We start from the raw sequence: 23,916 nt of genomic DNA, 5'->3' as shown, positions 1-23,916 counted from the left end.
CCCAAACAGACCCATGGTCCTGTTTGCGGCAGCCGGCTGCGCAAAGCTACCTAGATGAGGGGATCAATGGACTCATGGGTTCGTTTTGAGTAGCTTACCAAATATACCAACCATGGAATTGTACGCCGTACAAGGTGCAAAAGCAAGCCAGACGCTACGTACGCGCTTGGTTCGAGCCGTCAAGATTTCTACGGTCCGTCTAATCCCATCTCCCATCTGTACACGTATGAGTCTCCATCTATAGTTGTATACTTTGTACTACGACGAAGGCTTTCGTTTCATCTGGTCGCTGTCGATCTGATCGAGCTAACCAACCACCACTGGACCATCGTAATTACTCACGAAATGGTGTCTATAATCTATTAACACCGAGATATTCGTATTTATTTGTATCAGTACGACCCTAAGATCCTTTTTAGTATCCATTCAATTCATTCTGCGTGTGGCACGCAGATGATCGCTCGCAGCGCGGGAAGAGAGACCTGTCACACACGTCCCAACCAACGAAATTACATAATTACATACGGAGAGGGCTCCCGTTACCAACAAGCAACCGCATGATAGCATGGCACAACAAACCATTTGCAAAGTTTTCGTTCTCCATTACGTTCTGCATTAATTATCGTCGAGAGAGGGAGAGGGTTAATCGCAAAAAAAAAAAGAACAGCTATTTACTACCACCATGGATAATAGTAGCTTGAGAAACTCATGAACAGAGACGATCGAGCTGACCTGTCGCGTGTTCCGACCACAACATCAACAGGAGCGCGGATCCGTTGCACGCAGCTGCGAAGGGCCAGCGGCAGCCAGGCGGATCCCCTGCGCATCCACCTGTGGCTCCTTAATTCTAAGTGGTTGAGCGCCCCCAGTAACCACCACCATTTAATTGGGCCACCCTCCCCACCAGTCTCTCAATTTTGCCTCTATATTTTCTACCGTGCGGGTCCCACACTGACACCCGTATGCCTCCATCGATCGAGCCATGCTGCGTAGTAGGAGCACACGAAACAAATGCCCCGTTGCCATGCTGCGTAGGAGCAACCAGCAAGAACCTGTAATAGCTCGACGCAAACACGACCCATGCATGTTGTTACAGTGGCTAAGACGGCTGACTCAGACGCACGGTGGCTTCGTCTCATCTTTTTATTTTTGCTGATACAGTTTTTTTTAACGACGTACGTTATATGGGTAGCGTAGCCTGTACGCGATACGGTTCCTACTGAAAACTGGGTTTTTGCTTACTGACGTGGCATAGGGCACGAGAGCAGATGACATGTTCGGCCATGGGGTTTTGGCCGTCTGGGGATCGATCGGAATCGGAACGGACGGTCGGGCCGTTAGAATTGACGGGGCGCGAGGCGCGAATCGTCTCGGCCAGCACTATATATTGACCCTATGCCCCGCTTGCAAAGTCACGCTAGTGCTAGGTTTTTTTTCCATCACGCCAAAGGCAGGCAGCCTCGAGTTCCACTCGGAACCTACGCGTCGGGGGAGAGTCAGGAGAGGGAGGTAGCTTATTTTCGCCAGGCCGAGAGAGAGAGAGAGAGAGGGTCAGAGAGGAGAGAGCTAGCTAGCTGAGCTCAATGGAGGCGGCGGTCATGGAGCGGGAGCGCCTCACGGCGGAGATGGCGTTCCGCGGGGACGCGCAGGCGGCCGAGGGGGAGTGGGCGCCGAGCATCGTGATCAAGATCCGGCGCCGGCTGCCGGACTTCGCGCGCTCCGTCAACCTCAAGTACGTCAAGCTGGGGATCCGGCACGGCGGGAGCGTCACGTCGTACCTCCCCATGCTGTGCGTGCCGCTGATCGCCTCCGCCGCCTACTCGTTCGTCCGCCTCGACGTCATCTACCGCTCCATCGACCTGCTCACCTGCGTCGCCTGGCTCGGCACCGCCGTGCTGCTGCTCACCGTGTACTACTTCAAGCGGCCGCGCCCGGTGTACCTCGTCGAGTTCGCCTGCTACAAGCCGGAGGACCAGAACAAGATCTCCAAGGAGGGCTTCCTCGAGATGACCGAGAGCACTGGCTGCTTCAATGACGCCGCGCTGGATTTCCAGACCAAGATCACCAACCGCTCCGCGCTCGGCGACGAGACGTACCTCCCGCCCGGCGTCCAGGCGCGGCCGCCGAGGCTCAACATGGCCGAGGCCAGGATGGAGGCCGAGGCGGTCATGTTCGGGTGCCTGGACGCGCTCTTCGAGGCCACCGGGATCAACCCGCGCCGCGACGTGAGCATCCTCATCGTCAACTGCAGCCTCTTCAACCCGACGCCGTCGCTGGCGTCCATGATCATCAACCACTACAAGATGCGGGAGGACGTCAAGTCGTTCAACCTCGGCGGCATGGGGTGCAGCGCCGGCCTCATCGCCATCGACCTCGCCAAGGACATGCTCCAGGCGCACCCCAACTCGTACGCGGTCGTCCTCAGCACGGAGAACATCACCCTCAACTGGTACTTCGGTAACGACCGCTCGATGCTGCTCTCCAACTGCATCTTCCGCATGGGCGGCGCGGCGGCGTTGCTCTCGAACCGGCGCGCGGACGCCAGCCGCGCCAAGTACCGGTTGCTGCACACCGTGAGGACACACAAGGGCGCCACCGACGAGTGCTTCAACTGCGTGTACCAGCGCGAGGATGAGGCCAACAAGGTTGGGGTGTCGCTGGCGAGGGAGCTCATGGCGGTGGCCGGCGACGCGCTCAAGACCAACATCACCACCCTGGGCCCCCTCGTCCTCCCGCTCACCGAGCAGCTCAAGTTTCTCAAGTCACTGATGATGCGCCGGGTGTTCCGCGTCAGGGGCGTGCGCCCCTACATCCCGGACTTCCGCCGCGCGTTCGAGCACTTCTGCGTGCACGCCGGCGGCCGCGCGGTGCTGGAGGAGGTGCAGCGCAGCCTCACCCTGGAGGACAGGGACATGGAGCCGAGCAAGTGCTCGCTGCACCGGTTCGGGAACACCAGCAGCAGCTCTCTGTGGTACGAGCTGGCGTACGCCGAGGCCAAGGGCCGGGTCCAGCGCGGCAACCGCGTGTGGCAGATCGGCTTCGGCTCAGGGTTCAAGTGCAACAGCGCGGTCTGGCGCGCGCTCCGCGACGTGCCGGCCGTGTCGCCGCCGCCGCCGGGGAAGAAGAGCTGCAACCCGTGGGTGGACTGCATCGCGAAGTACCCGCCGAAGGCGTACGTCTGATGGTTACGTTCTCGTGGCTTCCCACAACAATTGTATGATTCATTTCTCCTTACCAAAACACCAAAAAACTGAAGGGCATGCTGGCGAAAAAATATTTTTTCCCTTTTTTTTTATCGTTTTGTTTTTCTTCTTCGCATAGGTTGCGCTAGACATTGCCGGTTCTTGGAATTCAGGGATTTATACGGCAAATTGAATTCCAAAAGCTAGCAGTGCCATTCTTTTCAGCTTTTGTACTAGCATCATTTGTTTTACACTTCCTGGCCTTCTAGAAGTTGGGGGGAACAGAAGGGGGGGACATCACAACATGCCATATGACTAGAGAACAAGATTGCCAAGTGTAAATTATAAACGAGGAATCAATGTTACACGGTTGTTTGTGTAAGTTTCTGAATTTCTGTTCATGCTAGTAGATCTCAGGTTAAGTTAGTTGTCTCTGCAGGCGTCCTTATACATCCAGCTACCTGAATCTCATCGCATGAACATCACATCACCACGTTCTGTTCTGAAATTTAGGTCAAATTTGCCTGATGTTTCGTGATCCTGAAGCCAGGGAGAGGGACGAATTAGGAGGATGTGCGTGTGTGCTGATCGGAATAAAACGTGCAAGGGAGGTACACGAGCGAAAACTGCCTTGAGGCATGCATGAGTTGTTTTATGTTCTCGTGGGCATTAACATGAATGGTTCAAGCCTGCATGTGCTTGATTCATGCATGTTAGGTGGTGGTAGCTTGAGTTCGATTGACTTGCTAATCAGTATGGCGCTATCTGTCGCTCACCAAATTGCTTGCAGAATCTTCCCATTTTGCATGACCGTCGCACAGCGTTCGTCTGACTTCCAGGATGAGCAGCATAACAGGCAACACCGCAACAGCCGTGCAGCGGCCGAAATGAATAGTTTTTTTTGTATAAAACAAGAAGGAAAAGCACTGTTTCGACACATGACAATTCAGTCCCAACACCATGACTATCTGATCAACAGTTGAACACAGTACAATAACACATCAACTGTGCCTCAAAATAACACGGTACACAAATTAAAGGAAGACTTAAATTTGATGAACAGTGTTTTAGAGATACAACTTTTTCTGCCTTTGTTTTTATACTCTTGGGCAGCTTTACAACCACACTAACCGGTCTATATTTATTGGAGTAGGAGTAGATATATAGCGAGAACATTGCTATCCTCGTGAACTTGCAATTTTGCAGCATTTGCACCTCTACGCGATTGTCGGCTATCAATATATGATCATAAAAATGGTCTTTAAATATATATTGAAAGGTACCAAATTTTATATAATTAATATATACTTATTATTAGCTCAGAAAGTTTTTTAGAAACAAGATATATGTAAGAATTAGCAGAATCCTTCATGAAACAAAAACTATCAATTAATCCATATTAACCCCATGTAGGTATAACGGCTAAAACAAAACCATATATACTGGAGTATTATTACACTCACCTGCTTCCGGAAAATGTCCCTTGTTTGTCTTTTCAACTCAAGTACAAACGAGAAGCACATGGGGCCGTCGTTGACAACGTAGCTACAGGAGGTTATTGTTTTTTTAAGAAAAAAACAAACATCATATTTAAAAGCGAGAAATAATTTATAAATAAAATATTTATATATGTATTTTTATCTATCTAAAAGTTAAGGTTGAAAAATAAATTTTGATGAAAAAATCTCAAAAATAAATCTTAATTTAAGATTTAAAATTAAAGTTATAAATCATAAGCATAGAAAAAGACTAAGTGTCTAGCCACATAAATCGCCGTTAGCCTCATTCATGACAAAGTTAACCATCAACTGCGAACGGCGACAATAAGAGAGGACACGAAGTTTTCAAAGTCAAGCACAGTGAGAAAGGTGACCGAATTAAACAGAACCCAACCCCCAACCATAAACGCATGACAAGAACAAGTTCAACAAAACTTTGGCAGGCCATCCTTCAATATACTCGTATTTTTTTCCCCGCAAAAAAAAAAAAAAATCTGGCAGCCCATCCTTCTCCGCTCCGCTGCCTGATTGGCTGGTTTGGGACCCAGGAGTCCAGCCGAGTCTAACGCGACGTTACATCCTGACCGCGCCGCCGCACCAAACGGCCGCCCGGAGAGATCGCGGCATTCATTGGGCGGCCGCGGCTTCGGGCCGGTGGCGGCTAGCCACGGCCGGGTGATTGCCGGCTGCCGCGATGGATATCTTGCGGCCCGCGGCGTCAACGTAGGCCGCCAGCCACGCCACCCAACCAAAACCAACCTTGACGTTGTTGCCGGGGTTGCACCGGTGCAGCAGGAGCAGCAGCAGCCAACGAGCGACGCCAGATTTGCGATTCTTTTTCGCGTGTGCGCTAGTGTGCTTGACGGGTCCGTCACACGTGACGAAATCACGACCCCCTCGGCATCGGCGGTCGGCGGATCTCCGCTCGGTGGGCTGTGGCTGGACGCTTCTGTTAAGCCCACGCAGCGTCTTTTCACAGCCCACGTAATATGGGGTTGCACTTGCAGTACAGCCCGATCTGATTCCCTCTGAGACCTGCCTTACCCGGGTCCAGAGAGGAAAAATTCCTCCTTATGTCTCTCAATTATATTACTTAAGTTTCATCTGCGTCTCACAGCTATAAAATTAGATTTAGAACATCCCCTGCCTATTAATACTAAGTTTAAACCAAGTCATTAGATGCATCGAGAGCAGTTTTGGTTGACGTACATCTACTTGGCTCGTTTGATTTGGTACCTGTCCCATTTTGAGGTGATGTGGCACTTACGTGGCACATGGAGCAAAAGAAATATATATGATGAGCCTACATGTCATTCAAACAAAAATATAAAATTAAGGTAGGTTCCACACCCCCTCTTCATCATCAGCTTTCTCCTTTTCCCTCATCTCCTTTGTCCCATTTGGAGGTGATGTGGCACTTATGTGGCACATGGAGCAAAAATAAAAAAAACTAAAAAGTTAAAACAAATATATTGAGCCTACATATAAGTCACACACAAATAAAAAACTAGGGTAGGATCCCCCCAAACTTCATCCTACGCTTTCTCGTTTCCCCTCCCTCCCACGGTCCCACCTCATGTCCCCACCACAACGGCAAGCTTGAGCTCAAACAGTGTCGGGCAGAGAGGCTGGAACCACACCTCCATTGACTGACCAAGTTTCTAATTTTTTTTCTAAAAACATCACATCAAATTTTTGAACATCTAAATAAAACATTAAATATAGATGAACCAAAAAACTAATTGCACAGTTACGGAAAAAATCTTGAGACAAATCTTTTGAGGCTAATTAGTCCATGATTAACCAACATGCGCTAATGACAGATTAATAGGCTTAAAAGATTCGTCTCGCGGTTTTCAGGCTAGCCGTGAAATTTTATTTGTTTATTCGTGTCCGAAAACCCCTTCCGATATCCGGTCAAACATTTGACGTGATACTTCTCTTAAAAATTTTCTTAATCTAAACACCCCCTGCGTCGAAGAGTCTAGAACGAAGCTCTAGCATGATTTGCGGGTGGTGAAAAAGTGACATATGCAAAAGAGGCTAACACCATTGCCTAGGCTGCGAGTGAGGATGAGGAAAATGACCGGCACTGGATTCATGCACCCTCACCCACTACTTCCTATTCTCAATTGCTGTCTAATGGAGGTGGAGTCATACGCGAGTCAGCCCACGTATTCCATGCCCATGTTCGTGGTGGGCGTGTGCGGTGAGGGGGAGGAAGAATGTTGGGAGGATGCATGACATGGTAATGCCAAGAAGATTGAGTAGGTTGTGCTAGAGGCAAGGCGGAGGAGATTGAGCGGTATTCCGATAGTGACGAGGCCAAGCGAGGTCATCATCTCTCCCCGCTCTCTCTCTCTCCCCATTCTCTCTTGTAGACCAACAAGCTCCTCTTGTCACCGGCCCATGATAGGGACATGCTGCAACACTCAGCTACCACATTGGAGCCCGTCGCCTCCCATAGCGGGAAACCCATTTTGTTATCTATTCTATGCAGTTCTTGATCTACTCGATTCCAGCTCCACGGAGTTCGCCCCAACACTACACCATAGTGACAAGCAAGAGATCGGGGAACTAGATAGACAAGGGAGAGTGGAATAGAAAGATGAAGAGAGCGAGACTGGCATGTAGACCCACTTTTTTTATTCTACATGGTTGATATTTTGGCACCATCGAGTTCTTAATTAATTAATTGTTTTTTATGTTGCCCCATAAGCTTCATCTAAACGCCAAATCAATAATGACCAAGTCAAACATGATAGGTGGGCGCCAAGTAAAATAAAACCACCGTCTGAATCAAAACTCGATTAGTACCAGTTTTGATAGTTGAGAGATGCACTATACACATTTTCGCGGCTGAGGGAGGTAAGTGTAATCCGACTCATAGTTAAGGGATGTAAACTGGACTTCTTGCTACCTGAGTGCGTGTGAAATTTGCCGGCCTAGCAGAGCAAGGACCACAGGATTGTTTATTTTTTCTTGCTTTTCTCGGAGTACGTCATTTTTCCACTTGGAACTGTCAGAGTTCATCCAGCGTTTGCCTTTAGAAGTCAGATGCAAGTCGTCCAGCTTCGGTGTGGAGTGGTTCAGTGGAAATATGAAGATATTCAAAAAACGAAGTTGACCTGTGTGATACTCCATGTTGTATTGGGAATATGATGACACTTTTGTTGTGGCAAAACAGCACAGGACGTACACGGTAAAGTGTAAACCGAGCGCATTCTGTTGCACTATATACATGTGCAATTAACCTGAACTACTGTCCTCCATTGCTATCTACGTACTAGTATCTTATAACTTTCAGTTACGACACGACCAATTTCAAGTTCAAAACAGGCAAACGCACAGACAAACACTGTCTGTTCCAGGGCTTAATTTGTCTATGCTAAACTTGTCACTTGTCAAATATAACCACAACCCGGAGACCCTTTTTCTCGTTTTGTTATTCCCCCCACTGACTCATTGGAGCTGGTGGCTTCAACCACTCTGACTCAACGCGCATGTTGCCTTTAAGCTCTCAGCACGTACTACCACTCCATTTCCAAGCCCCCCCCCCTATAAAACGCGACGCACCATCCCATGCACAAGCACACAAAGCCCAATCAGAAATCGCAAAGCACAACAGAACCGCATTGCACCTAAAGCTTTCTGCCTCCTGAACTTGACACCAACACGCATCGCCATGGAGTTCCCTTCCTGCGTCGCCATATGCCTCCTCGCCCTGGCGTTTCTCCTCCCTAGCCACGCCGCGGCGACGTCGGCTACGGGCACGATACAGCGGGAGACGAAGCAGCAGATCCTGGCGGCCATCCCACCGCACTGGGAGGAGAACCCGGTTCTGTTCCTGACGTCGCCGTCGGGCAAGTACGCTGCGTACTTCCTGCGCAGCCAGACCACGCCGGGCGCGGGCGGCCTCGGCGCCGACTTCTGCTACGTGGAGGTGCTAGACACCTCGGTGCCCGGCGCCGAGGGGCGGAGCGTGTGGGAGTCGGAGTGCCTGGCGGTGAGCACGGTGAACACGTGCGCGCTGGTGTTCTCGTGGAAGGGGCTGGAGGTGCAGGACGGGAGCAACTCCGTGTGGCACACCCACGACACGCAGTCCGACAGCAAGAACTACCTCGAGACGCTGGAGCTGGTGGACGAGGGCGACATGCGCATCCTCGACAAGGGCGGCGAGCTGGCGTGGAAGGCCAGCGACGAGCCGCGCGCCGCGCAGCACTGCGGGATGCCAGGCTCCCCCGGCCTCGCGTCGGCGTTCCCGCCGTTCGCCGAGCCGATCGGCCACGGAAGCAGCGACCTGCCGTTCGGGTTCGGGCACGACGGAGGCCACGTTGACGGCAGCGGCATTGGCGCCGGCGGGGCCGTGGCGCAGCCGGACCTCCCGATGGCACCGGTGCCGCAGGAGGCCGATCTCGGTGGCGCCGCCGCCGGTGTGGGGGCGGGGACGCAGGGCCAGGCGGTGGATGGCGCGGGGCAGACGTCGTTCGGGTTCGGCGCCCAGCCGCTGGTGGACAACAGCCCGTACGACAGTGGTGCATGGAAGGGCGGGTGCAGCCTCGCTGCGATCGGAGTCAGCCTCCTGCTCAACGTCGCCATTGCCGCCATGGGCCTGGGCCACTGAATTCGAGGGCATGTGTGGGTAGTAGCTTCGTGCTTTGCATGATCAACGTACAGTTAAGTAGCGGTTTCTTGAAATTATTGGTGATTTAACTCTGGCACAAGAAGCCAGCGGATGTGCTGTGTACTCGTGTGTTGCAGGTGGTGCTTTTTTTTCTGGGTGTTTGGTTGTATTTTGTATTGTGTTTGGAAATTGCAAGTTGTAATTGTTTATGCCTTTATAGTGATTTTTTTCTTTTAATTATTAGCTTTCCTGTTGGTTCCTACTCCACCATTCTGCATGGCAAGTTGGCAATGGATAGTTATGAATAGAAAATGTGAGCATATAAAGTCTAGTTTTGAACACGAGTGAGTAGGTCATATAGGAAGAACTCTAACTAATCTCAGTTCACGCATCATCCCCTCCACTATTTCTCTTATCAGATATATTATTTGATTAGATGAGAAAAACAATCTAAAATATGCTTTTTAGATAATGGAAATCTACCATATATACTACCTCTTCTTTATCACTATGGGATATAATATTTGTAGACACACTAGTATGTTTTAACTTATGTGGGATCTCATAGGAAATTTGCTGCTAACTACTCCCTCCTGTCCTTTTCATGAAAATCATTGATTTTTATATCTACATATGACATTTCATCTTATTCAAGATTTTTAAGTAAACATGAAAAATTATTAACCATAGTTAAAATAATTTTAGTAATAAAATAAATCAATAAAATAACTAATATTATATATATATAAGTAAAATAGTTAGTTAAACATAAATTCAAAAATCAATAGCGCAAAAAAAATCCTTATCAACATCCATGGATGGCATATGGGAGCATGATGGGCTTTGCAAACCTGACATCAGGCCCATGAATTCCTGCACGAGGACGCTCCATTTCATGTGTACAATTTGGTGACTGGCTGGGCTGATCATGCCTAGCCAGCCCACCAACAAACCAGCCAGATCAGGAGTTCAGGACAAACATGGAAACTGTGGTGTGTACGTCATGCTGCGAGGTGTCGTGGCAGTAATATTGTTTACGGTGCACCGGCTGGGATTCATGGCAGGCACATGGTTGCTCTAACTAACCTCCTGTGGATTGCCATCATATCATGCATAAATCATGCACCGTGCATGGTTCATGAGCCACCTTGACAGAGTGACAGATGAAGCACACCGTCCACATTAGTGAAGAACCAAATGACCGGGCCGGGTCTCTCTTCACATGCAAAAGTATCTGAGGTCATGAGATGAAAACACAAAAGAGTTTGAACTGATGCACACAACAAATAAATCTGTTAAAAAGGAAAAATTGAACATAACTTGAAATGCACTATTTAACAACCATACAGTGCATTGGGCATGAAACATGCTTACCATTTAGCTTTCAACTTAGAAACACAAGAGAAAATTTAATTTTGGAGTTGATTTGAGGGATTATTTATTCTTTTCGTCTATAATAAGCATGAGTGAAGCGATCAGTTAGTTTGACAACATTTTTCCAAATGAGCTAAAAACGGTGAAAATTCTTCAAGGTGGACACTATAGTGAAAAAATATTAGGCGTAACTTCATGACAGATCGATTGCTAGAAAAATCCAGAGTCACGGATAAAAATGATTAAATCGGTACTCCTTGCACTGCACTAGCAGTCCTGCAAACCGGTCTGAATTTTTTTTCTTCCCCTCGAGCTGTTCTCATGAACGCTGTCCAGTATACCTGTTCTGCTCTACTCTACTCACGACCTGTGCCCAAAACAATGTCACTCATCACCCTATATATACCCATGCAAACCCAGCCTCTTCTAAATCATCCAAATTCACCGGAGTTTCCTCTTTAGGTTTCTTCTCCTACCGAGAGGCAGACAGAGGTAGGGTTATACCCATCATGGGGACTCGCCTGGTTTCCCCAGAAACTGCAGCTCTTCTCGGTGCCTTGGTTGCGCTTTTGGCCGTCAGCTTCGGCGCCGTGGCGGCGCCGGCGCCGGTCGTGGTTGGCTCCATCAAGTGCTTGGATTGCTCTCCCGACGACGTCAGAGCTGAGGATGCGTTCAGAGGTATGTGGTTTCTAGTAATGCGGGCTTTGGTTACTGACATGAAAATTTTGGCCTGATGATTGGGTTATTTACAAGTGTGAAATTTTTTTACATGAAAATATAGACTTGTAGTGACAATCTGGTTGCTATCAGGATTTCGAGATGGCATATTGGGTTATTTACACACTTGTAACAGTTTTCCATTAACAAATTATATTTGCTTAGCTCACCCAACTCCATATGAATATATGATTGAACTTTTATTAAAAAAGGTAGTGTTTTATACAGCAGTACGTGGGCTGAAACAAGCAGTGAAAAAAAGAGGCCCAATTTCTTCTTCGCAAATTCGATTTTACAGAGCTATTTGGGCCACCTTGTGTGGAGTCCAGTTCACAGCGGCCCGCGAGGGCGAGGCATCCACTAATCTGGTTTTCTTTTTTTCTCTCCATATGCGCGCGCTGCAGGTCTTCAAGTAGGCATCATGTGCAACTCCGGCGCCGGCGAGGCCTACGAGACGAAGATGCTCGGCAACCTTGACGAGAACGGAAGCTTCAGCATCCCGCTCGCGGCCGACCTCCTCCGCAACGACGGCGAGCTTGACAAGGACTGCTTCGCGCAGCTCCACACCGCGCCTGAGACGCCATGCGCCGGGCAGACCCCGCCCAGGATCGCAAAGGCCGGGACTGGCAACGGCACCATCGCCGCCGCCACCGCAGACGCCGCGCCGACCTACCTCGCGGTCTCGGACGACACGGTCTTCTCGCCCGTCGCGTGCAAGTGCGGCAAGTACAAGAAGAAACACTTCATGTTCGCCCCGCCGCCGCCGCCGCCGCCCAGGCCTCCGGCACCGGAGTACAAGCCCCCGACGCCGACTCCGACTCCTACGCCGGAGCCAACGTACGGACCTCCAGCTCCGAAGCCGCCCGCGCCGCCGGTGGAGGACGAGCCGGAGCCGTTCTTCCACAAGCACCCGAAGATGAAGTTCATGCACAAGAAGAAGCCGTGCCCGCCGCTCGTCGACGAGGAGATGCCAGTGCCACGGCCCAAAAACTGAGCTGCGCACGACGTCGCAATCTCCATCTAAGGATTTCTTCGTCGAGTCGATAGCTTTTGTTTGTCCCGTCACAGTTGTTGTTAGCGATTGTTTGGTTGGTTTGGTTCGTGCTGTTTTCGCTGGCATTGCAGTTTCAGACTTTTGGTTATTCGTCGCTTTTTGTTTGTGAAATAAAGATTGTGATCAGAACTTTCAATTGCTTCTAGACATGGATGTAATAGAATTCGAATGGTGTAATCATGAACCATTACCTATACAATCCAACGACCATATGCTATATTTGTTGTGGCCAACTCCGTTGCATATTATTTATGGTATAATTTAATCTAGACCGCTGATCTAATTTTATTGGACGGTTATGATTAAATTATATTATCAACAATTTTAGATGTAGTAGAATTCTGAGAGGGCAATATCGTCTTTTTTACCGTGATAGTAAGTGGGCTTTGCCGGACTTTTTTTTATCCGTACATAATGTGATAAAAAATAATAAATACAAATCAAATATTAATCAAAGTAAAAAATATCCTTTTAAATCAATGGACAAGATTAGTTCAACTGGCAATATTATACTACAAATAATATGCACCGAAACGTTGCCATATTTGTTACGATCTGAAGAGACACAATTGGCTGCGATCGAGCGCCACTAATAGAGCGATCATGCCCCGGTGTCGACTGGTTTAATACTTTAATGTCGACCGTACTGGTGTACGGTACGCTGCTATTCGGGGGAGCAACACGACATGGTGGTTCTGGTGACTAATGGCCGTCATCAATGGCTAATTATCTCAGCTACGATGAACATCGAAGCTTTTACTAATTTCTCAAGAATTATTCAGAACATTTCCCGACTCCCGAGTGGACGGTATAAAGGGAGAGCTAGCTGGAAGAAGAGTAGATGTGAAGCAATGGCGGCCACATTGATGTGCAATCTGCAAATCCGGCGCTAAATTTACCGGCGCCTTCACTCGCCTGACCTACGATGTAATCAACCTCCGGTCCGTCCGCGACGCCTACATAAACCCAAGCATTGTGCCACCTCTTGCTCCTCACCCATCCACAGCGTCGTCTTCTTCCACCTTGATCCACTTGATCAGAGATCAGTCCGAGCAGGTGGTAAGAGTTCCATAATGGAAATCGCAGCCCGACAGCTACTTCTCGGTGCCTGCGCCGTCGTGCTGGTGGCGGCGCATGCTGCGTACGCAGAGGCAGCACCGATCGTGGTCGGCTCGGCCATGTGCTCTGGTTGCACTAGGAAGAACATGAATGCTGAGGCAGCTTTCAAAGGTATACCCACCAATTAGCTAACTGTTATACTTAGTAGAGACATTGATGATCTAAGTTGCATGTTCATAATTAAATACGTTATAAAACTGGCACTGAAATTGACATCGCTAGTCAAACACGATAAACAGATCCAAAACGATACGTGACTCAGGCATAATGTTTGTTAGACCGATTGACCGAAGCCCATTTCCATATGGCACTCATTAATCCGACCTCGCACCAAACTTACGTGATTACACAGTTTACACACATCAGGACATCAACGGTCCTCAAACAACTAAATCAGCCAGCTTTTGTATCGTGCTTGAAAAAATATCTCGTGTTACCAATTTTTTAGTGTAAAAAATTAGTAAATATATCTAAGGTATCAGAATTTTGTACTAAAATTTTTGGTAACTCGAAATAATACTCAAGGATGATAAAAAAAGTCCAAATCAGCCAGTAGTTCCCTCCCTTGTGATATAGAAGGGCCTAGGCTAAGAGTGACTCTACTTCAGTTTCTAGCCTCGTACGCCCTTCATTTGCGAACGCATGATGTTGGTTTGTTCAAAATTAAACTAATCAATGTCAAACAAAAAAAATGAATGTAATATAGCTTACTGCACAAAACTCTTAACAAAACGCGTGGTTAACTTGTGTCAGGTCTTCAAGTGGCTGTCAAGTGCAAGAACAGCAGGGGCGAGTACGAGAGCGTGGCCATGGCGAAGTTGGACAAGTCCGGCGCCTTCAGCGCCCCGCTCGCCACCAACCTCGTCGGCGAGGACGGCGAGCTGAAGCAGGACTGCTTCGCTCGGCTGCACGGCGCGTCGAACGCGCCGTGCCCGGGGCAGGAACCTTCCGAGATTGTCGCGGCGCAGCCCGGCCACGACGGCGAGAAGACGTTCGTCGCGCTCGGCGGCAAGGTGCACAGCCCGTCAGCGGAATGCGCCTCCGTGTTCCTCTGCCATCATTTCCACAAGCACCACCCGATCGTCGTCCACCCGCCCGTGGTCGTGCCCCCCAAGCACGAGACGCCGGTGACCGTGCCCGATCACAAGCCTCCGGTGACCGAGCCCAAGCCTGACCCGAGCACAAGCCGCCGTCCACGACGCCGGTGGACGCGCCGCCCATTTACCACCCTCCCGCCCAGCAGAATAGCAAGCACTGAAACGTTTGATACGGGCTGAAAACCGAAATGCGTGGTAACATTCGCTTGACCCAGTCAGGTCATGCGATTTCTACCCAATAAAGTCTGTGAGGACGAGGATTACGTTGGCATTGTTGCGTTTTTCATTAGCTGGGTATGTACTACGTAGTACTAGATTCCGTGTCGCTCTATGTATGATTTATTTGAAGTACAATGTGTGTAACGAGCTGGAATTATGACTGGCATTTGTTTTCGAATACTTACATTTGTCAAGCTGTCCAGCGGTCACTTTACCTCCTGATCGATTCATGTTTTGGTCATTGTTTGCCCTTTCTGACAGTAGCAACAGCAACGTTAAAGTGGCCTTGCGAACAACGACCTCGTCGCCTGCACTCGCGGTTGATTGGGAAGGATGCAGTCAGTGCATAACTGCATTTAAACATGAAAGTGGTACTAGTAGCTGACTAGCTGTGAGCACTTGTTGCAACCAAATACACTGATACACACACAAAGATGTGTGTGCCAGGGAAAAACAAGTTTTCGTTAGTCGGATCAACATTCAGAGAGGAAGAATAGTTACATCCAAGCACATCTAACACCCAAATTCAACTCATCTTTTTAAAGAAATATATACTTTCGAAAATAACCAAAATTGTGATAAGCGATCATCAACCTACCATGGAGATGGTGTGGCCTAATACACATTTTTAGCTCACAGGAAAGCAGTAATCTAGACGAACCTACACTGCAACGGGTTGCCTCGCTGTGTTCACTGGGAAAGTTTGGCTGAGACGTATCTTCTCCACTATAAGGTAGCTTCTTACTAATTTTATCAGATGATCAAACTATCCATATGTTATAGTCGTCCCAGACTACAAATGTTGCTGAAAATTTCATGCAGACTTCATAAACTTCACCTCATGCTGCCTTCTCTCAAGACATCAATCATATCATAAATTCTCTTCGGATCATTGGAGCGTACCTAAATTAGAAAGATAATAGGATAAAAATGATATCCTTGACAACTAACAAGTACAATAAACAGCCGCGGAGAGCAACATATCAACAAACCTTCCTATGCAGAAACATTGCAGCATCAACAGTTCCTTCAGCATATATCGAACGGCCACAGACATTGTGCTGGAATTCAAATGAAACACTGATAGGGAAAAACATATAATCAGTAAACCTGAATATAGGAATCACATTTTGAGGAGGATAATAGTTACCTGTCATCGGGAGAAGTGAGATGGTACAAATGGAATGCATGCCCTTCAATATGTTCTTCAGGGACACCCACCATCTCAAGCTGTTGCTCAGGATCCCTAATCTTAACCATCTGCAAGCATATGAAGGAAAAAAAAGAACAGTATAAATATAGCACAATAAGAGTTCAAAATTTTCTCTTTGAAATTGAGAGAGTACATGTTGCCAATGTATAACAATCAGCAACCTCATTCTACCATAATATCTCCTACACTGCTGAATGAAAACCTCAATCAACTGGATCTAAAATAGACAAACACAACCAGGTGACTACGAAGATATGGGCCAGTGTAGAGTAATATATTTATTACTGACAAAGTTATCAAATATTTTTTCACCGCAAAAAAAGTCAAATATTTGAAAGCAAGGATGAGTGTTGGGTGCAAACAATACCTAGTTAATGTGCTTTAGTAAAAGTTGAGCATAAAGGTGCCTAGCTTACCCGGTTCATGTCATATGACACACCTAACTTCTCAAAACACTCAATTACAGCTTTAGCTGTACCAGATATGTCTAGCTTGCCAGCTTGATGGGATTCCAAAACCTGCCAATTTCGAATTTCATAATTTGAAAATAGCAAATAAAAAGTTGTCTGGTAATTATCAAAAATAAGTCCCAGGAAGATCAACAATTGCAAAGCTTGCAACAAAGATTATGTAGTAGTGTTTGCTTTCAGTCTATTTTAAGGCAAATCAAAAGATACATTTCTGGTTCCTAGAGTAGAAGCTTAATCTTTTATTTGTCAGTCACTTTCTTTTTGAATCTTGAATTCCTAAAAGTAAATATTCAGGGTAGAATTGTACCTCCAAACGATAGCCTGAAAAGGCCCCAGGAAACTGCTCAGCCATAATTTCCATTGCAGCAAGAAATGCAACGACCTGATCAGGAAAGATAATGAGAATAGTGTTTGATGCTCTTTGTCTCTTTGAAGTTTTACAATGACAGCTGTATACTTTATGAAATCAGATCATTCATTTTTTTTGTCATACCTGTTTTCCCATCTGTGGAGATATTAGTGCATAGTTGTTTGAATCTTGAACTGATTTATAGAGCAACTGTCTATCTCCACCGGTTGTGCCCATAACAAATGGCAAACCAAGCTTGCAATAGAGCTCAGCGTTAGCTGCATAAGTCAGAAGAATCAGGGCTAAAGACAATCTGAAATTGGAATCAGCAGAAGCAAATAAAAACCAAACATCAGTAGATTTGTTTTTGGTTCTTACTTGAGCAAACATCATGACCGCTTAAGACAAACAACTTATGCTAAGTATGTTATATAGGCAATGCAGAGAGAGAGAGAGAGAGAGAGAGAGAGCGTGCAAAGAAACAGAGATAAAGATGTTTACCATTCACAGAGTCAGGTGCTGTATAGTCCACGACAACAACATCTGGGAATTCATCAATAACAGATGACAGAACATCTTCTCTTGCAGAAGGACCATATATCTTAACATGCGTATGACCAACCTGTACTGTTCTATCAAGCATATCTCTACTACTGAATGAAACAGGAACTAGGTGAAGACCACTTGAAGTGGCTGCCTCAGCCACAGATAACCCCATTTTACCAGTGCAGCCATTCACCTACATAAATGAACCTTCAATTTGCTAGGCTCGCTGGAGTACAAATTTCAATAGCACTTCTAGCAAAAAAATTGGAAGTGGTCTAGATTCGGCAATAGAAATACACTTCATAATCCAGCCAAAATGGTATAAGAGGAACCCAAATTGCTGTGATTTGGATATCTACGGTGTAGCATTATAAATACACACAGATTGAGATTTACCTACAGTTGAACATTCTTAAAATAAAAGGTCTGAATGAATATGCTTCATTTCCTAAAATATGATGTTCTCTTGTTAAACAACAAGTAGATGCAAACTGTACAATCTAAAGTACTAATCAAGTTGGCCAACCTTCACCATAAAGAATTACACACGGAGACAGTCTGTTGGGCAAGTAATCAACTACAATTAGGCCTATTTGGCTTCTTTATTCTGTTTAGCAGTATGCTTACGTTCATTTAATGATTGTAATGAAATCCTCTGTCTCTATCCTTCCAATTGACCTAGATAAGTTACAGAAGCATAAGATGTGCAGGCTTATCCTCGAGGATTAAAAATAAAAGTTTTGTATTTTGGACATTTACATGTTACGATTTGTTCTCTGTTTGGTTGGCCTTGTTTAGTCATATGAAAATTAAAACGAATACAATGTCAAGTACTCAAGTGTGGCTGCCAAACAATCCTCCCTTGCAATATGTAAACTCAAATGCCAGTTCAGAGAAAGAAAGGGAAAGGAACGTATCACTTAAAAACTAAATTTTAGCCAAGCCTACTACCTTAATGTGCATCAATTAGCCAAGAGGCTGGAATGGGTGTGACCCACCAAACCTATAACAAAGTTTTCCTACTGATTTGCAAAAAAAAAAAAAAGTTTTCCTACTGTAAACTTCGATTCATCCATAAATGAAAAAAAAAAGCGACCACAGCGGCATTTCGTCGAACAGCCTCGCGGCACGAATTTTTCAGCAACCAACGTACCAGTATCGGAAAGGACAGTCTCGCCGGCGGGGCAACGACCTCTACGGTGACCGCAGGCGACGCCGCGCTGACACGCTGCAGGGTCCCGGCGGCTCCATGGAGGGTGCCCCGTCTCCGCCACGGCGCGGGCGAGGGCATAGAAGGCGGTCGCAGCGAGAGCATCCTCGATCCTGTCCCCGCGGGCCTGCGGGATGGTCACCTGATGCGGATAGGGACTGGATCGATCCCGAGTTATCAGAGGGCTGTGCTGTATCGTGAACCGTCCGATCAGAGAGGGCTAGAGGAGCGGTACTGGATGAACGTTGGAGGATGGAAGCTCGAAGTGGTAGGGGAGAACAGGGATGACACTTTTCCTACGTCTTCGGTATCCCTGGTATCTAATACGATGCTTATGGATACGGGCTTAGTTTTATATCCATCGGTATGGTCGCCCGTAATTTAAAATTCTAATACGGAGTGGTTGGGTTTTTAATCTATGAATAACCCATGTCCAACTTAATATTTATGTATATTTGGTTTTAGTCTATGAGCAACCTATGTCCAACATGATATTTATGTATATTTGATTTTAGTCTATCTCGCATAACTATTTTTCATTTTTTCATTAAAATCTTAAATTTTGATGAAATTATGTTGGCCTGGGATAACTTTTGTAGCTCTTTTAAACCACCGGTGATGATTTCACAATTTAATGATTATGTTGTTCTTTATTTAATTATCTAATCTATTGATATATTATTTATTTAAAACCCATTGGGTACCTGCTGTGTATACGCATACATGGCAGCAATGGAAGGCGTGGGGTTCTATTCGCAACCCTATTTGTTATTAATTGGGCAAGTGAAGACAAATATCGAGTCCGACATAGATTTGCTCTACGTTTGCCTAACCTAACCCATTGCTATCCTTGGAGAACTCGACGAAATGTACACATATGACACAATGGGTCTACCAATGAAGAGGATTTCATGTAAACCCACACTCATATTTAATTTTACACACATCCATTCTAAAAGATTACTTGTATCTACTTTATTTGTTCCTTCTTGGATTTAATTACTGTATCAAACTATAAATATTTCTGGCACTATTTATAGTATTACTTGTCTTATCAATCACTTCTCATACAAAATTCTTTGCATTTTATCCCCTCATACTCTCATGTCTCCCTATTTATTTTCTATTTATTAAGGGACATCATAGTTTTTTCTTAATATTATTGTCTTCTAGACAGACTAGAAATATTTATATTTTAGGAGAAACATAGTAAACTAAATGGGTATTGCCCAATAGTTAACCCAATGGATAATAGAAGAGCTACATGTGGTCCCATATGTAGAAATAAACCAATATTTATATAAAGCTGCTCTTATATGTAATATGAATCATCCCTTTAAATTTTGATCAAATTTGGTAAACTTTAGTGTAAACATAAGTTTAAAAATTTTAGATGCAAGTTTATACCTACTAAATAAGTACAGATAAAGTGGTTAAAATTAGTGATGCACTTCTCATACCAAAAATCAAATGGATGATGAATAATCAGTTATAACCCTACGACATAGGCTACAGAAACTGGCTAATGCCTTTCCCATATCTAAAGTCAATCCACCCCTTCGATCCCCTCATATAAAGACAAAATGACGCTTATATTTGTTACTCACTAGCCATCGCTTGGTGCTGGCGGTGATATAAGAAAAGCGTACTGGATGGTGACGTACAACGAGAATAGCATTTCTCAAAACAATTCCAATCTCCCGGTAGATCATGCGTGCTGCACAGTGCATACAACATCCAACAAGCTCGTATTGTGAATCAAGACCGCTTCCGGAAACGCCTGCTTTATGGGGTCCTGACCCGTTGTTAGCCATCGCCCGAGTTATAGTTTATCCTTTCACTTTTACGCTTATAAATCAAAATTTAAATTTTTATCTTTAAATTTATAGTTAATTTAGAGTATTTTTTATCAAAATTTTCTTTCTGTATATAAAGTTTACTTACAAATTAATTTTGCTTTGCAAATATACTACAAACCCCGTTTCATAATATAAGATTTTTGATTTTTTCGGTTCCAACGTTGACTATTTATCTTATGTAAAAGATTAACAAATTATCAAATATTATATTAAAAAAATTAAATATCTTATATATTTATGTTATAAAACAGAGTATTTGATATCATCTCGTTAGAGAGGATGATATCTGGCGTCTCCCCCCAAGCAAAACGGAGTCAACCCAGCGGAGGGGGGCAGCCAGCCGAGATGGAGCGGCATCCCCCTAGAAAAACCCCGAGTTGCACGTCAGACAGCGGGCGCAGCACACAGAGAGAAAAACGGTTGACCCAGCGCTCACCCGCAGAGCGCGAGAGCGACGCAATCATCGAGTTCGAGCCTTGTTAAAAACCGGCCAATCCCCACCCCCACCACCCTCACAAACCGCCCCCGTTCCAACTCTGCAAGTGGTGTCTCGTGGATCTCGTCTCTATCGCCGCTCCCGCCGTGGCAAGCATGATCTCCCCGCGCCCCACGCTGTCCTCCTCCAGCTTCCTCGCGTTCCGCCCGGCGCCGGCGGCGTCGCCCACGCACCCGTCGCCGCCGCCCTCCCCGCGCCTCCACGCGCCGCCGCCGCTCTCGGCCTCCTTCTCGCCGTCCGCCTCCGTCGTCGCGCCGGACCACGTGGCCGCCGCCTCCTTCTACGACGTCCTCGGCCTCCACGCGGGGGCCAGCGCGCGGGAGATCAAGGACGCGTACCGCCGCCTCGCCCGCGCCGTCCACCCGGACGTCTCCTCCCACCCCGCCTCTGCCTCCTCCGACGACTTCATCCGCGTCCACGCCGCCTACTCTACCCTCTCCGACCCCGACAAGCGCGCCGACTACGACCGCCGCCTCCTCCTCGCCGCCGGACGCCGCCGGGCCCCTGTGCTCGGCCGCTCCCCGACGTTCCCGGCGCGCCGCCGCCGCACGTGGGAAACCGACCAGTGCTGGTGAGGTGCCCACCACTCGCCTCCGCGGCCGCCGGGGGGCGCGAGACGGCCACACGTGTTCCGACGAGCCACGTACAGAAGCGTCCAATTCGTTGGGAGACGCAAAGATTCCGGCAACCACTCGGCTTGTGAGTTGTGGCGGGGCATACGCTTCTAGAAGAAATGGCCTTACACTGGTCTTCCACGCCTCGTTGTGACTCGTAAAAAAAATACTACCAGGGAAAACAAAAAAAAGAAAGAGCGTATGGTGCGCGTGACGCTCGTCTAGCTTGGAAGTGTCCACATGTATGACCCGGTGCGGTGATTGATAGGATAGGTTAACATACTCTAGGCTGGAGATAAGGCTTATGAGAGCCACAACAATAATGGAGCAGTGACCGGGAAGAAAGTGATTTGTATGTCACCTTGCATACTCTTCTTCTTCTGCTACTTCTTCAGTTTGTGGTGACTGGGGAATGCAGACGGTGTGGGCAGTTTGTGGACTGAAGAATGGATGTTTTTTCTTCGACCGGAAGGAACCAGATCTTTCTAAGTCTCCACACGATCTTGGAATACATATGAACCAGATCTTTCTAAGTCTCCACACTTGTGTTTTGTCTGATTGATCCTAGTTTCAGTATTTTTGCAAGAACCTAGCATCTCTACTGTACTTGCATTCTAATTGCTTCTTGCAATGACTTCAGTATTGTTTCTGATACCCTATCAGGCTATCAGAAACAGAACTGGCTTCTGATTCTTTGGCAAAAGAGATATTGTGGATGTCTGTTATATGCATTCTCCCTCCCCCGTAAATATCCAAGATATCATAAATTGTTCTAGTCTGACGTCCACTCAAAGCCACTTCAATCTTTTGAAAGAGAAAAGGGGAGTTCAAGAAAAGTTCCTGAAGCACAAAAAACAACAACGGGTCTTTTTTTCGTGTGTGATCACGACTGGATCCCACAAATATATATTGTCTCCAAGTATCCCTCAAATATATTATCTAATATTAACAATAATGAACTTTTGATATAAACAGGTCGATGTCGATGATAGGAGGATACTTTTGGGCGTGTTGATAGTACTGAGGCTCAGTGGTAGTTGAAATGTTATCCATCATGGGCATACGCAGTACCAATATGCACAAGAAGAGAAACTTATGTACTCCTGAATATGTAATGAGTAGTTGTGTTATCCTTGGGGTTTGTTTGGCTTTAAAAAGCTAACTGACAAATTTGTAAACGGAAAATAGACTGTGAATAAAATTTATATATATATATATTCTTAGTGATTTAAAAGCTAAGGCTAAAAATAAAATTTAGTGAAAAAACTCTAACATCAACTTCAAATTTTAGATTAGAAATTTAACTTTGGTTTATAAACCTAAACAGAAACGAAAATATGACGGTGCTCCTCTTTGCTTATATTGCAACGAAGAGATTGGGTGGGGGGGGGGGGGGGGTGCTCCTCTTTACTCCTGCATATGCAACGAAGAGATTGTGATATGGCGGCAAAGTCGTCATATAGTGGACGACCACATGATAAAGAATAATGAATTGCGACTTGGGACAATGGTGATGAAGGTAGCAAAAAAATGGTGTTTTAGCTGTACTGCCGCATCATTTGCATCACCCGGCCACTGAACTTTATTCGCCTGCAACGTTGGGTTAACGAGCAGTGGTGCACTGTGCACACCTGCCCTTGTAAAACATAAAAGGGATCGTTTGGCTTATTCATAAAGGGGTAATCGTTTGACTTATTCTGAAAAAATAAATAGTATATGTATAAATAAAAAATAATTTGATAATAAAACTTATATATAGATATATAAACTTAGCACATTTGTTTAACACGTCGGTACAAAAGATCATCATATCTTCATAAACTTAGCACATTTTTAACTAATGTTTCATCTAATGATTATATTCAGACTATGTATTTAGCGAGTTTTCATTAGATATTATCTATTGTTATGTTATAATGGTAAATTTAAAATTATGAAGGTTAATATAAATAGATATAGCTTGTTAACGAGCTAGCTTATGAGCTGAGCCGGGGTAGGTTCTTAGCTCATCAAGGTTAACAAATAGAGTTGAGATGGCTCATTAAGATACCAAGCTCGCTATTCACCCCTTGCAACCAGTGGTTATGATCATGCATGGCTACTTTTGAATGTAGGCCTTGAAGACTGCATTATATTTTGGAAAGCTGTCACAATCACTTGGTCTCTACCCAATCTTGGCTGTGTATTCAAGATTTGACATTTTCCTCCTGAATAAGGGTGTTTTGTATGGAAACTATTACCCTAGTCTAATATTGCTCCCTCAATTACATCATC

General features: G+C 46.2%; 6 protein-coding genes across 6 annotated transcripts; 5 read left to right on the top strand and 1 right to left on the bottom strand.

Annotated features, from left to right (window-relative positions):
* The first annotated feature begins 1,428 nt into the window (after window positions 1–1,428).
* On the top strand, window positions 1,429–3,583 carry LOC102703848 (3-ketoacyl-CoA synthase 1-like). Its single transcript, XM_040522346.1, has one exon. It carries the CDS (start codon window positions 1,584–1,586, stop codon window positions 3,180–3,182), a length of 1,599 nt encoding a protein of 532 aa, XP_040378280.1. The 5' UTR covers window positions 1,429–1,583; the 3' UTR covers window positions 3,183–3,583.
* A 4,783-nt stretch (window positions 3,584–8,366) lies between these two features.
* Window positions 8,367–9,305, top strand: LOC102718349. Its single transcript, XM_040521659.1, has one exon. The coding sequence runs from the start codon at window positions 8,367–8,369 to the stop codon at window positions 9,303–9,305; it is 939 nt and encodes a 312-aa protein (XP_040377593.1).
* A 1,813-nt stretch (window positions 9,306–11,118) lies between these two features.
* On the top strand, window positions 11,119–12,710 carry LOC102703563 (proline-rich protein 4-like). The gene is made up of 2 exons (XM_006649666.2): window positions 11,119–11,357; window positions 11,801–12,710. Exons 1-2 carry the CDS (start codon window positions 11,189–11,191, stop codon window positions 12,388–12,390), a joined length of 759 nt encoding a protein of 252 aa, XP_006649729.1. The 5' UTR covers window positions 11,119–11,188; the 3' UTR covers window positions 12,391–12,710.
* Window positions 12,711–13,463: 753 nt separating this feature from the next.
* LOC102703288 (proline-rich protein 4-like) lies at window positions 13,464–15,075 on the top strand. The gene is given in 3 exon segments (XM_006649665.3): window positions 13,464–13,680; window positions 14,323–14,741; window positions 14,744–15,075. Coding segments are annotated over 3 exon segments (660 nt in total). The 5' UTR covers window positions 13,464–13,523; the 3' UTR covers window positions 14,828–15,075.
* Window positions 15,076–15,266: 191 nt separating this feature from the next.
* Window positions 15,267–18,832, bottom strand: LOC102703015 (probable 4-hydroxy-tetrahydrodipicolinate reductase 2, chloroplastic). The gene is made up of 8 exons (XM_006649664.2): window positions 18,617–18,832; window positions 17,419–17,656; window positions 17,062–17,195; window positions 16,876–16,950; window positions 16,515–16,616; window positions 16,036–16,145; window positions 15,878–15,965; window positions 15,267–15,788 (listed from the first exon to the last, which is right to left on the bottom strand). The coding sequence occupies exons 1-8, from the start codon at window positions 18,776–18,778 to the stop codon at window positions 15,720–15,722; spliced, it is 978 nt and encodes a 325-aa protein (XP_006649727.1). The 5' UTR covers window positions 18,779–18,832; the 3' UTR covers window positions 15,267–15,719.
* A 2,078-nt stretch (window positions 18,833–20,910) lies between these two features.
* On the top strand, window positions 20,911–22,107 carry LOC121053880 (chaperone protein dnaJ 11, chloroplastic). The gene has a single exon (XM_040522250.1). It carries the CDS (start codon window positions 21,124–21,126, stop codon window positions 21,601–21,603), a length of 480 nt encoding a protein of 159 aa, XP_040378184.1. The 5' UTR covers window positions 20,911–21,123; the 3' UTR covers window positions 21,604–22,107.
* Window positions 22,108–23,916: the final 1,809 nt, after the last annotated feature.

This window comes from Oryza brachyantha, chromosome 3 (genome assembly GCF_000231095.2).
Source record: "Oryza brachyantha chromosome 3, ObraRS2, whole genome shotgun sequence".
NCBI classification, from domain to species: domain Eukaryota; kingdom Viridiplantae; phylum Streptophyta; class Magnoliopsida; order Poales; family Poaceae; genus Oryza; species Oryza brachyantha.
The sequence above is the reverse complement of the archived record's forward strand: the minus strand, read 5'-3'. Positions and strand labels throughout refer to the sequence as shown.